Source organism: Myotis nattereri (assembly GCF_964212035.1).
Source record: "Myotis nattereri genome assembly, chromosome: 18".
NCBI classification, from domain to species: domain Eukaryota; kingdom Metazoa; phylum Chordata; class Mammalia; order Chiroptera; family Vespertilionidae; genus Myotis; species Myotis nattereri.
Genome location: NC_138093.1, coordinates 16,581,884 through 16,594,683, shown reverse-complemented (window position 1 = coordinate 16,594,683; position 12,800 = coordinate 16,581,884). Strand labels below are relative to the sequence as shown.

At 39.9% G+C, this 12,800-nt stretch overlaps 1 protein-coding gene across 2 annotated transcripts in view; it reads right to left on the bottom strand.

Annotated features, from left to right (window-relative positions):
* CHD1L (chromodomain helicase DNA binding protein 1 like) overlaps positions 1 to 12,800 on the bottom strand; it is a 43,195-nt gene that overhangs the window by 21,604 nt on the left and 8,791 nt on the right. Inside the window, exons 6-11 of one of the 2 annotated variants that reach the window (XM_081112663.1) lie at positions 11,010 to 11,091; positions 6,661 to 6,823; positions 5,217 to 5,372; positions 4,405 to 4,497; positions 2,707 to 2,803; positions 478 to 551 (exon numbers count right to left, since the gene is read on the bottom strand). In XM_081112663.1, coding sequence (XP_080968789.1) covers positions 478 to 551; positions 2,707 to 2,803; positions 4,405 to 4,497; positions 5,217 to 5,372; positions 6,661 to 6,823; positions 11,010 to 11,091 — 665 coding nt within the window. The remainder of the gene's footprint in view (positions 1 to 477; positions 552 to 2,706; positions 2,804 to 4,404; positions 4,498 to 5,216; positions 5,373 to 6,660; positions 6,824 to 11,009; positions 11,092 to 12,800) is intronic. The other variant, XM_081112664.1, reaches the window with a different exon arrangement.

Here is a 12,800-nt window from a genome sequence, read left to right as displayed (position 1 = left end):
CTTCTCTCTGAAATCAATAAAAATATCTATTTTTTAAAAATTCCACTTACCTCTTTCTTGGTTGATATGTGGGCTCTCTATAATTTCAGTATTCATCTCTTCCACTGACCTTGAACAGGTACTCAACTGTTGAGTTGAATGTTGCAGGACACTGATAGCTCCTTTCACTAAAACTATTTATCATACATTGCAAAAATTCTCAACATTTCTGCAATACACATTTTCTCCAGGACCCGTATTTTTAAATCACATCACCGATGGGAATGTGTGTTTATTTCTGCCCACATGTTTGCACCCTGCTGTCAATCCCTGAGTCACACACTTTTCTCCTTACTTTTAATCTGCCTTTGCCTCTGAGTAATGTTCTTCTATGCTTTCCTCTGTAACAACCCCACACCCTCAATTACTCTTCATGAACCTATCTGGACTGTTAAGTCCGAAAAAGGCTGGAGAAATGTAGTGGCCATGGGACGTCACCTCTATAATCCATGTAGTCCTGGAGAATATCCAACATCTGGGTCATTTGGGAGAAAAGTAAAACTCGATGGCCCCTGGCAAGAAAAAGAAAAGCTTCAAGTGAAATTTACCAAAGAATGCAAGTTTATAAATAAATGAAATGCTGAAGCAGAAGTATAAATGTCATAATCATTTACAGAGATTTCCTTTGAAATGCTAAATGCCTTATGGAAGGACATAGGTCCAAACGCAGCCATATCCTTCACAGTAGTTCTCGAGGCAGAGAGGGAATACCCCCAGGGGCATGTGTCAGTGCACCATGGAGTGTATGCAGCCCTAGGATAACCAAGGTGCCTCGCTCTGTAAGATCAATTTACCAAGTGGGAAGAAAATCTTAGTTTAACAGCAAATAAAAGACATTAGAAGAGTAAGATGCAAAATGCAAATGCACCAAAAAACCGGAAAACACTGAAGAGTTTGGGGTCAGCCATCTACATCTACTTGAGGGTGTAAAGTCACTATCCTCTCTTTAGAGCTATGCTGGTTGAAGTCTATCAAGCATTAGAGAAGCAAGGGGCAAGGGATATCCCATAAGATACATGAGAGAACTTACGTATAGAGAGAGGAGTGAAGAGAGGAGGAGGCAAAATGGGTTAGGCCAAGAATGAAGTCAAGCCGAGAGCCCCATGATATCAGTTATTTTAAGCTGTCATACACAAAGAAGTATGGCACTGTCAAAACAATATTTTCATTTCATCTGAGCTTACAATGGGTACAACAGGAAGAATTATAAAGAATTCCTTCAAGACTCTAGCCCCAAATAGGAAAAGGCATTAAACTTGAAGCTAAAGACCTCAATTCTAATCCCATCTCTACCAACTGTTGACTGGCTGACCTTAGACAAGTCACACAACCACTCTGGGTCGGTTTCAACACCTATGAAATAAAATGGTTAGAGAGAAGATATTTATGGATCCTCTCCAACTCTAACACACTCACAATATATATATATCAGAGCCAATAGAATATAAAAAGACATGCAATTATTTATCTAGCACATTCCTAATGGTGGGTGCTTTTGCCAAATCTGAGGTTTTAGGTTGGTTCAGACCCACTTGGGGAAATAGTCCCAAGAACTTCTAAATTCTTTGGAAGCTAGGACTTCTCTAGACTACTCTGTCCCTCTGGGGACTAGGACTAGAAGGATCAGGTACCGGCTGAACATCAGGCTACTGATCACTTAGCTGAACTTTTAGAGGCTCCAGAAATGACCTGGTCTCCCAAGGCCCAATTCATGTCTCTGCGATAGAACCTCCCAAGATTTTGCTGACATCACAGGCTTGGCCAGCTTGGCACAATGGTTGAGCATCAACCTATAAACCAGGAGGTCACGGTTCAATTCCCAGTCAAGGCATGTGCCCAAGTTGCGAGCTCGAACCCCAGTGTGGGGTGTGCAGGAAGCAGCCGATCAATGATCTTCTCTCATCATTGATATTTCTCTCTCTCTCTCTCTCTCTCTCTCTCTCTCTCTCTCTCCCCCCCCCTTCTTCTCTGAAATCAATTTTAAAAAAAAACATTAAAAAAATAATAAAACATCACAGGGTTAACAAAAGTAAATATTTATTAAGCCTTACTATGTGCCAATTCGATACAAGGTACCAGCAGGCAATTAAAAAGAAATGCTTGACGTTATCTCTGTCCCTGTGGAACTAAACAATATAGCTTGAGTGATTTGGTTAATATACACCAATTAAGGCAGTGCATGGCCAAGTACTAGATTAAGACCCTAAGTCAGTGATGGCGAACCTATGACACGCGTGTCAGAGGTGACACGCGAACTCATTTTTTGGGTTGATTTTTCTTTGTTAAATGGCATTTAAATATATAAAACAAATATCAAAAATATAAATCTTTGTTTTACTATGGTTGCAAATATCAAAAAATTTCTGTATGTGACACGGCACCAGAGTTAAGTTAGGGTTTTTCAAAATGCTGACACGCCGAGCTCAAAAGGTTCGCCATCACTGCCCTAAGTGCTGTAATAATTCAAGAAAGGAAAGGATGATTATGGAGTTGATGGGGTAGGATGGGAAGGAATGGGGGTAGGAGGTGTCATTGCATAGGTAGAACCTGAATCAGGGTCTTGAAAACTGCAAAACTGGAATTAATCTCAAGAAATCGGTGAGTTCCTGATTATACTGGTTTTAACAGTCACCAGTTCACATCACAAAACATGAGCCTACCACCTACCTAGAATATAGGTATGCCAGCAGCTTATCCAGCAGGTGAAGTTTCCCACTGGCCTCAATCAGGTGGTCTCCAATTTCAAAAGGCTCTGGTTCCACACCTGGACAAGAGAGAACTCACTCTCAATCGTGTCTCCCCAGTCAGGCCAGACTCCGTGAATGGTGAAACCCATGGCCAGGCTACAGCAAGAGGCCCAGCTCCTGCCAACTGATAATTGGCCCACATCTCGTCTCTCTCTGAGGCAATTTATAATTGTTTGTTTGCACGATCATCTCGGTGCTGCTTAACATCTATCACAGAGCCTGGCACACCCAATATGCCTAACAAATGTTTATCCAAGGAACAAACTGACTCTAGGATACTGAGGCACAGGGAGATGCTAAAGGCCAAAGAGACCCAAAATTAATATCTTGAGGCTTTAACTCTAGAAAACAAATTAAGAAATAGGCTTAGTTGTAATCTCTAGTTAAGTCTCAAGTTGGGGATGGCAGTCAGGTTAACCTGGAGGGCTGCTTTCAAAATGTACATGTTCCCAACACCCGCCTCCTTGGAAAAAAAAGTTCTGATACGCACCTAATTAAGATGCTGTGACGTTTTTAAACAATTCATAGTGCTACTTGGCAAAGACTCCCTTAAAATTACTGCAGCAAACCTTCTGCATTGTTCCTATCCCTACTCGAGCCCCCACAGACACAGAAGTCCTGGAATTGTCCCAAAGACTACCCATTAGATCAGCAGTTCTCAACCTGTGGGTCGCAACCCCTTTGGCGGTCGAACGACCCTTTCACAGGGGCCGCCTAAGACCATCCTGCATATCAGATATTGACATGACGATTCATCACAGTAGCAACATGACAGTTATGAAGTAGCCACGAAAATAATTGTACGGTTGGGTCTCAACATGAGGAACTGTATTTAAAGGGCCAGAAGGTTGAGAACCACTGCATTAGATGAATTAAAAAAACCACAACCATTTGAATGAAAATGAAAACATTACATATCAGAATGCACAGAATGCAGCTAACACAGCACTTAGAGGGAACTGACAGACATCCATAAAATGAAGAGGGACACCGCAAAGGAGGCTCAGAAGGCGCAGACGTAACACAGGTGGAGAAGAGAAAGTGCTGCCCCGAAACCCACGTGAAGAACACGAAGATGTGATCAGCTGTGTCAAAGGTTTTGAGAGATTAATTAAAATGTGAACTGACAATCACTGGTTGGGCAACATGGAGATCACTGATAAGCTAGGAAAAACAGTGGTGAAAGGCTGACAAAGTTCAAGACAAAGGGACATCTTATTATATAAATATTATCAGAGGAATCCAGGTTATAAGACATCCCCTAAAACAAATGGCCTTGATTCTTTCATTGCCAATTTCATGAAAGACAAAAAATGGCCACAACAATAAAAGTGAGAGATATTTCTAAATTACAGGAAAACAGAGACAGGACAAATGCAAGCAGGATCTATGACTGGGTCTTGAATTTAAAAAACAAAAAAAAAGTAGCCATCAGTGATATTATAGAGGACAACTGAAGAAATTTGAATATGATCAATATATTAGATAACATCAACATAAAAATATTAATAAAGTGGAGGGAAAATAGACAGTAAATACAGGCAATTCTTTTGAAGAATTCTGCCAACATGTTGGCCACAGAAATGTTAACAGAATAAGTGAAAAAACACTGCCTTACCATCAAACAAATATGGGTGATCCACACACTTTCGAAGCTGGGATAAGACATTTTGAAGTTTAACTTTCTTTGCCATCTCATTTTCAAATGCATCTGGAATTTTTAAAAAGAGAGAGAGAAATAGAGATGAATTGCTGAACAGCAAAAAAGAAACCCTCTATGTTTCCATATATAATCTTATTCGTTTTAATAATATATCTTTCAAACCTATATTAACCTCCCAAATTTCATTAAATCGCATCAAGAATTAACAGCACGTCCACAGGAAGTCTCCTTAACCATCATTTTGTTTTAAGAAGGGCAGTAACTATAAATTGAACTCAGGAGCACTTTGTTATTCTTTTGAAAATTCTAAATTTCCTTCTTTAACTGCTGCTCAGGAGCCAAGGGACGAGAGAGAGAGAGAGAGAGAGAGAGAGAGAGAGAGAGAGAGAGAGAGAGAGAGAGAGATTGTTCCACTCCTATCTCTCCTGTTCACTCCCAATTCCTCCCAGTGAATTTGATTCAACAAAAACGTTTTGAAATGTAAATATCTAAGAGGGTGGGAAAATTAAAGGCATGACTGGAACACCTACAAGTGTTTGCAATAAGGAGAACTGAGTGTGGGAGAGGTGGGGGAGGGAATTTCACAACTGCAGCAGCCAACAAGTCTGAGTTATACTGAAGCGATTCCTTCCAGCCAGTTTCACTGTAGCTGACCTGAATATATTCAGAATACAAAATTCCAGCCCATCGTCTTGCTGTACAAAGTGAGTGTGATTATACAATATTTCCCTGCATGAAGACCACACAGGCAAGTGCCCTCTGATTACCTAGGTCTTTCATCAAAATGGCCTTGTAGTACTTTTTCTGCAGTGCCGACATGCCATGGTATATCACTACTTCTGTCTTCTTGGGAAGATCCGTAGCTACCTCAGATTTCACTCGCCTCAGCAGAAACGGCTGCAAGAGTTTGTGTAGTTCACTTGCTGTGTAAGAAAAAAACACACAGGAAGTGTGGGATAGACGTAAGACCAATTGCTAGAGAACATACAGCAATTTTTTTTCTCTCATTTTATGCCCATTCTGCATTCTAAGCCAATATGGTAATTTTTCAGTGTTTCTTCCTTCACTGGGTTCTTCCCAATTCCTTCTGAAATCATGACCAGCTCTGAAGAACTAGAAATACCCAACAAACGTGATTCTTACTGACAATCTCATTGATCAGCATAACATCTGAGAAATGCACAGGCCAAGTAAGTAGTATTTCCCCATTTTCAGAACGGCGTCAGGCTCAGGAAAATTAAGCATCTTATCCAAAGTCACACAGCTAGATGCTACTGTTGCTAGCATTCAAACTTAGTTCTTCTGACACCAACTCCCTTGTTCCTCCCCTAAGTGTGGTCAACTTCAAAATTAGCCAAAATTGGCATTACACCGCATGTACAGTTGCCACATACAGCAAATGAAAATACAAGACTTCAGTTAAATTTGAATTTCAGATGATGTGTTAATACAAGTATGCCCCATGTATTATTTGACTAGGTGTCATATATTGTATCTGGCAAGCCTAAACATGAGCAACCAACATCAGAGCAGGTTCCTCAAGGAATCCTCAGCCTGAGGTGTGGGGATTTTTGTGTGAAAAGCCTTTCCGATTCATACTCACCGAATACACTCACACCCACTAGTAGAACGCCTACCATCTGTTTTGAATAATCGGCCTGGCATAAGATCATAGGGATATACAGATAATTCTATGAGGCAGAGGTGCACAGATGCGAGAAAGCAGCCCACAACAGGCAACTGTATGAATGAGGAAGGCTTTCCTCCTTCACTCCCACCGCACAGCCCGCCCAGACTTTTCGTCTCAGTGCAATGTTGATAGAAGAGCCAATGTTGTGGAATGCTGAGCAGCAGTGGAGGGCTATCGCACCCATATACTGTTCTGCCTCAGGAAGTAGCACAGAAAGTTAACACGTCCTTATAGAAATTATATGTCAAAGTCTGACTATTAGCAGACACTTTCTATTTCTTCGAAAATTCACCCAAAGAAGTCCTCATGTAGAATCATGTAACAAATAGGAGAGTCATGAATAGCAGAAAACTGGGAACAACATGAGAAATCTACCAACATCTGATCTTGGTGTGGCTCTTTATCTTCCTGGAAGGTATCCTCTGGTTATTGATTCTTTCTTTTCTATCGATAAGCTATTTGCACTAGGCCAGTTTCTGGGTCCAGACCTCTTGGGAACAATTTGTCAGAAGGGCACTTGCCTGACTCAAACTCTTTCTCAATATTCTGGTAACGCTGAACAAAATCTTCCACCTGCTCCTTGGAAAAGAGATCAGGCTCCACAAAACTGAGGAGGGAGTAGAGCTCTTGGAGGCTGTTCTGGATGGGAGTACCGGTCAGCAGGAGATTGAAGACTACTGAGAACTCAAATACATAAAGAAATAAAGTAAAAAATCTATAACATTGGAAAGCAAGGCAGACTTAGCTATCACAACCTTTACTCATATAAACAGAGATATGATTTAATGGAATGACCACAGGGACATGAAATCAAAAGGCTCAGGTTCAAGTTGCATACTATCTGTTTGACGTAGGAAATAACACCTCTTCAGTTTCAACTATTAAAAGGGGATAGTAATTGTAAATAAAATCACTTTGTGAACTCTGAAGTACTACATGAGTATTCAACATGGTCATTATTATTCCATGTATGTGGGGATTCAAGCTATATCATCACCTATCTGGGGGAGTCCACTGAGGCATCAGAGGTGCACAGCATATACCCATGCAGTTTGAGAGGCTCAAAGTTATAGCAGCAGGCCCCACTGCTATAAGCACAAACAAAATCTATACTAAAAGAATGTCCTTTTATAAAACTTCACAGTGCATCACATGTAACACATCAAGACTTCCGGACATTTCTAGACACAGGGTCATATACAGCCCAAAATGCAAAGAAAGTCTTTCCATTTTGAGCAAAGATGATAACACCAAGAATAAGTGACTAATAAAGTAAAAGGTTAGGAAAAACAGCAACTACAGACCTGATGGTCAAGCAAAAAACAACCTCGGACCTCACATTACCAAGAACGTACACCATTTGAATTAAATAGTACAGCAAAATGGGACAGCCATATCCTATGTATGTGTATTGTTTTAACTTTTAAAATAGGTTATTATACAAATATGTTTGGATATATGTGTGTGTGTGTGTATATATATATATATGTATATATATATATATATATGTATGTATAATATATATGGCAAAGGATATGGTAGTAATAAGTACCAAATGTTAATAAATACAGAGGAGTAGAATATTTGGGGGGTTTTACTTTCATCTTGTCTTCATATATTTTGATTTGGGAGAAAGTCATAAGAAGATACTATTTTGTCATAAGAAAAGGTAATAGATGAATTAACACAATCAATTAAAACTGACTTGAATATGTTTTGCTTTTTTTGGTAATCTTTTTTTTTGTTTGTTTTTCTGAAAACAGCACCTAAGAAAGGGAGGAGTTACAATAGTGCCCTCTTATGGACATTCTAAGAACAGCACCCTAGTAAGAAATTCTGCCAGTCTATGAAATCCCTATTGATAGACCTAGAAGGCTCTCATCCTGCAGGGAAAAGTTGCAATAGTGCCGTCTTGTGGACATTCTTAGAACAGCAACCTAGTAATGAATTTTACCAATCTGAAAACACACCATTTTTATTTAATTTTTTAAATATATTTTTATTGATTTCAGAGAGGAAGGAAGAGGGAGAGAAAGACAGAAACATCAATGATGAGAGAGAATCATGGATCGGCTGTTTCCTGCACGGCAGTGGGGATCGAGCCTGCAACCTGGGCATGTGCCCTTGACTGGAATTGAACCCGGGACCCTTCAGTCCACAGGTCGATGCTCTAACCAATGAGCAACACCAGCTAGGGCACAACACTATTTTTTAAAAAATCTTTATTGTCGCCAGGCCAAGGTAGCTCAGTGGTTGAGTGTCGACTTATGAACCAGGAGGTGTCAGTTCAATTCACAGTCAGGGCACATGCCCGGGTTGTGGGCTCGATCCCCAGTAGTGGGTGTGCAGGAGGCAGCTAATCAATGATTCTCTTTCATCACTGATGTTTCTATCTCTCTCCCCCCACTTCTTCTCTGAAATCAATAAAAAAATACTTATTGTTGAAAGTATTACATATGTCTCCTTTTTCCCCCCATTGACCCCCTCCAGCCCACCATCTTTCCCCCACCCCCGACCTTCACCACCCCATTGTCTGTGTCCATGGGTTATGCATAAATGCATATAAGTTCTTTGGTTGATCACCTCCCACCCACCCACCCTCCCCAGGCTTCCCTCCAAGATATTGTTTCTTTTTAAAATGTCTAATAGTGTCCACCCATTCATGCCTGGTCTACTTTTGGGGCAAAGTTTTCATAGTATTTCAAGTATGGGAACTGACCAAAAATAAGTTTCCAATAACCAGATCAGATTTTTGCAATGTGTGTTCACCAGGCAGGCAAAAAGATGAGATGACCTAAGAGATATGAGGTCACGAAACCAAGGCTGTTGGTCAGTACAATCAACTTACACTATCACATAAGTTAACATTTTTATTTAAAGTAATATCTGTTTTGGCATCAAAACTTATAAATGGGTAAAAAAAAAATCCAGAGACAATTCATTTATGTACATATATATATTGTTAATCCTCACCCAAGGATATTTTTCCATTGATTTTTTTTTTTTTTTAAGAGAGTGGAAGGGAGGGGGAGAGACAGAGAGAGAAACATGGATGTGAGAGAGACACACAGATTGATTGCCTCCCGCACGCATCCTGACCAGGACCAGGATCGAGCCTGCAACCAAGGTACGTGCCTTTGATTGGAATCAAGCCCACAACCCTTCAGTCCCTGGGCCAATGCTCTAACCACTGCACAAACTGGCTAGGGCTATGTATAATATCTTGTAAACTTTTTGTGCAAAATATTTTACAAATATTTTCCATGTTATTAAATATCCTTCTACCTAATTTTTCATGGTAAACTTACTTTGTAAATGTAGTATATGAATATAGCATAAATTATACAATCAATTGTATTTCACATTTAGGTTGTTTCCAACTTTTTATAAGCAAGCTGAAAACGATATTAGGAAGGAGAATAAAGGCAGTAACCTCCCCACTTCTCAGCCCAATCAGTACCAGTAAATGTATTTTTTCAACCAATGCGTTAACTGCAATTGAAACCTCACCTAAAAAGAATGCATGATGCCGCAACCGGTTTGGCTCAGTGGATAGAGCGTCGGCCTGCGGACTGAAGGGTCTCAGGTTCGATTCCGGTCAAGGGCATGTACCTCGGTTGCAGGCACATCCCCAGTAGGGGGTGTGCAGGAGGCAGCTGATCGATGTTTCTCTCTCATCGATGTTTCTAACTCTCTATCCCTCTCCCTTCCTCTCTGTAAAAAAAAATCAATAAAATACATTTTTAAAAAAAGAATGCATGATGACAGAGAACAACTTCCTTACTTAATCGCTGTGGCCAGCCACGGAACTTAGTTTCCCCACTCCAAGCCTAGTGTTCTTTTACTACACCTGCTTCTCTTCTCCCCTTGCAAATTAGTAAACCAACTTGGTAGTGTATAAAGCAGTCTCTTATAAGATTAGGCACCAGCATATGTAAACCTCTCGGGGAAGAGAGACACTGTTACAAGTCCCTAAAAAGAAGGCAAAGGACAACGAAGCAGCAAGGGACTCACCACAGGAGAGCAATCTTGTGACTGAGCTAATGATGGATAGTGGCCATATCTGCATGAAAATGCTAAAAACTGTAACTCTGAGCCAGTAAGTATAAAATCCAGGCTTCTCTTCCAATGACCTCTAGATTTACTAACTGCTCACAGGACAGGGACCAAACTTCAAGGACGGTCACAGAAATTCGCACACGTGATTTCATGAATGAACAAGGCTTTACTTGATTACGGAGACGGGCACTTCCTATGTACAAGCTGCCCCACTGGGTCCTCGGGAGACAGCAAACCTCGGGCTGTAACAACCGTTCTGATCTGCTTTGCCAGAACAATGGTCAGAGATCAAGAGAAGGAAATGAGATCAAGGGTGTCATACTCATGAGTATGACCAAGACAAGAAAGGCTGACGGTAATATTCAATGGCATGAGATCAGTCTCTTTGTGACTCTATGTGAACTGCTCAATTTTTGTTAACAGGTATATGGGGAAGGGGGTACAATAGATCAGATATAGTATCTGCTATTGCAGACAGAAGAATTATAATAAAACTTTTTTTTAAAGAAACTGCCCCTTTAAAGAGAGGGTTGAAACATTTCCAAAAATACAATGTATTTTATTGGTGTAGAAACTTATTACTTCTTCACTGGATAGCCAGATTTTAGAAAACATCTCCTCTGTAAAAGGCTAGAGGAAGAAGAAGAGAGGCCGTATTAAGTACCTGCTGTCACCCACGAAATGTTCATTCAGCTCTGCAGGAATGTGACTGAAAGAACGTTTTCAACGTAACTGGCTCTATGCAAGCCTAAACTGATGTTTTTTTTATAAGGAAGTTATATTAAAAACTAAAACTAGCCTGTGAGTTTACCTCTGAAAGTGTCTTATGCAGCAAGGAGCTTTGATTTTTCAACCTGTGAGCTTCATCCACAACAAGAACGCTCCAATGGAAGCTGTGAGAGAAAAATCCAAGCTTTCAGTTTTGTGGAACTCAAACACATATCTCACATTCAACAGTCTCACGACACGGCTGTGGGTATTGTTGGGAAGATGACTATTAATCCCCATCTATTAGGAACACACTCAAATCGCCTTCTTATCTGAGGGCCTACCATGTACATGTGATAATATCCAGATAAGGTACTTAAAATAAAAGGGATTTTTCCCAAGATAGGAAAGAGCCAGAGACAGAAAGCAAAATGAAACATTTAGGACCACCTACTGTGTGCCAGACCCTGAGCCTGGCTCTTTATGTATGTTACTTAATCTACCAGAATATGGTGAGTACAGCAAACCCTCGATTTTGCAGACCTTGATTTAATGGACTTCGGATTTAACGGACGAAATTTCCAGTCCGTAGGTCATATGTGAAAATTAACACCCTGTTAATTTTAAAATGCTTTTAACCAAGATTTGCTTATAATTAAATTAACAAAGGTTTTGTTTTGTTACTAATTCACTGTTATTTTTAACAAATTTTAGCGAACAGGCCATGTGTTGGGAGAAAAACACTGTAGTAATTTCGCCGACATTAATCTACAACTATCATCAACATATTTAAATCTAAGAGTCACCACTCGCAAACAATGTTCAGGGAATGATTAGCATGTGATCACATGCAGAGTAGTTGGCTCTGTTGTCTCCTAGCGTGACTCTGCAGCAGTTTTAATGAAGTTCTGACATGTGCTAAGCCACACCTCAACCGTGTGCATGTCTTTACTCGTGGTGGCTGGTGAATGCACACATTTACTCGACCTATTCAGTATAAATTCAAAATGACAGTAATTTTATAGATAACTTTTCGGTGAACTCAAACTTTTCATACATACCTAATTTTAATTATATAAATGTGTCAAATAAGTAAAAACAGATAAATGAACTGATTTGTCAATTTTTTATCATACGCATTTGGAAACCCTACTCTATTATATAACGGACTTTCAGCATTAAAGGACACCGCCCCCCCTCGCCCAAGTTAGTCCATTATAGCGAGGTTTTACTGTAGACATTATTGTTGTGCTCATTTTACCAAGGAGACTAAAAGCTCAGAAAGACCAGGTGACCTGGTCAAGGGCATAGAGGCAGAGCTGAGATTCAGACTGAGAAGAAAACAGACAATGGCGTCACAACAGCTAAAAAAAGTATGATGTTAAAATGAGGAAGTGGTGAATAGGACCAAATGTTATGGATGTCTGGAAGATACATCCTCTGGGTTGTTAAAATGGAAGTCACTGGCTGCCAGAGCACATTTCGTAGCATAGCATGGTATAACATTTCCCCCCACCCCCCACAAACAATTCAAAATATTTTTTAAAGGTATGTCTGCATATGTTTCCAGCTGCATTATTTAAAATAGAAAAAAAATCACAATAGGTCCAATTATAGGTTATAAAATATTATACAGCATTTTAAATAATAAAGATGATTATGTTGCAATAAGATAGGCCTATATCCTTTTTCACAAATGTGTAAACCATTCAAAAGATAATAAAATGAAAGCTATAAGATTTTATATATATATATATATTTTATTGATTTTTTACAGAGAGGAAGGGAGAGGGATAGAGAGTTAGAAACACCGATGAGAGAGAAACATCGATTTAGCTGCCTCCTGCACACTCCCCACTGGGGATGTACCCACAACCAAGGTACATACCCCTGA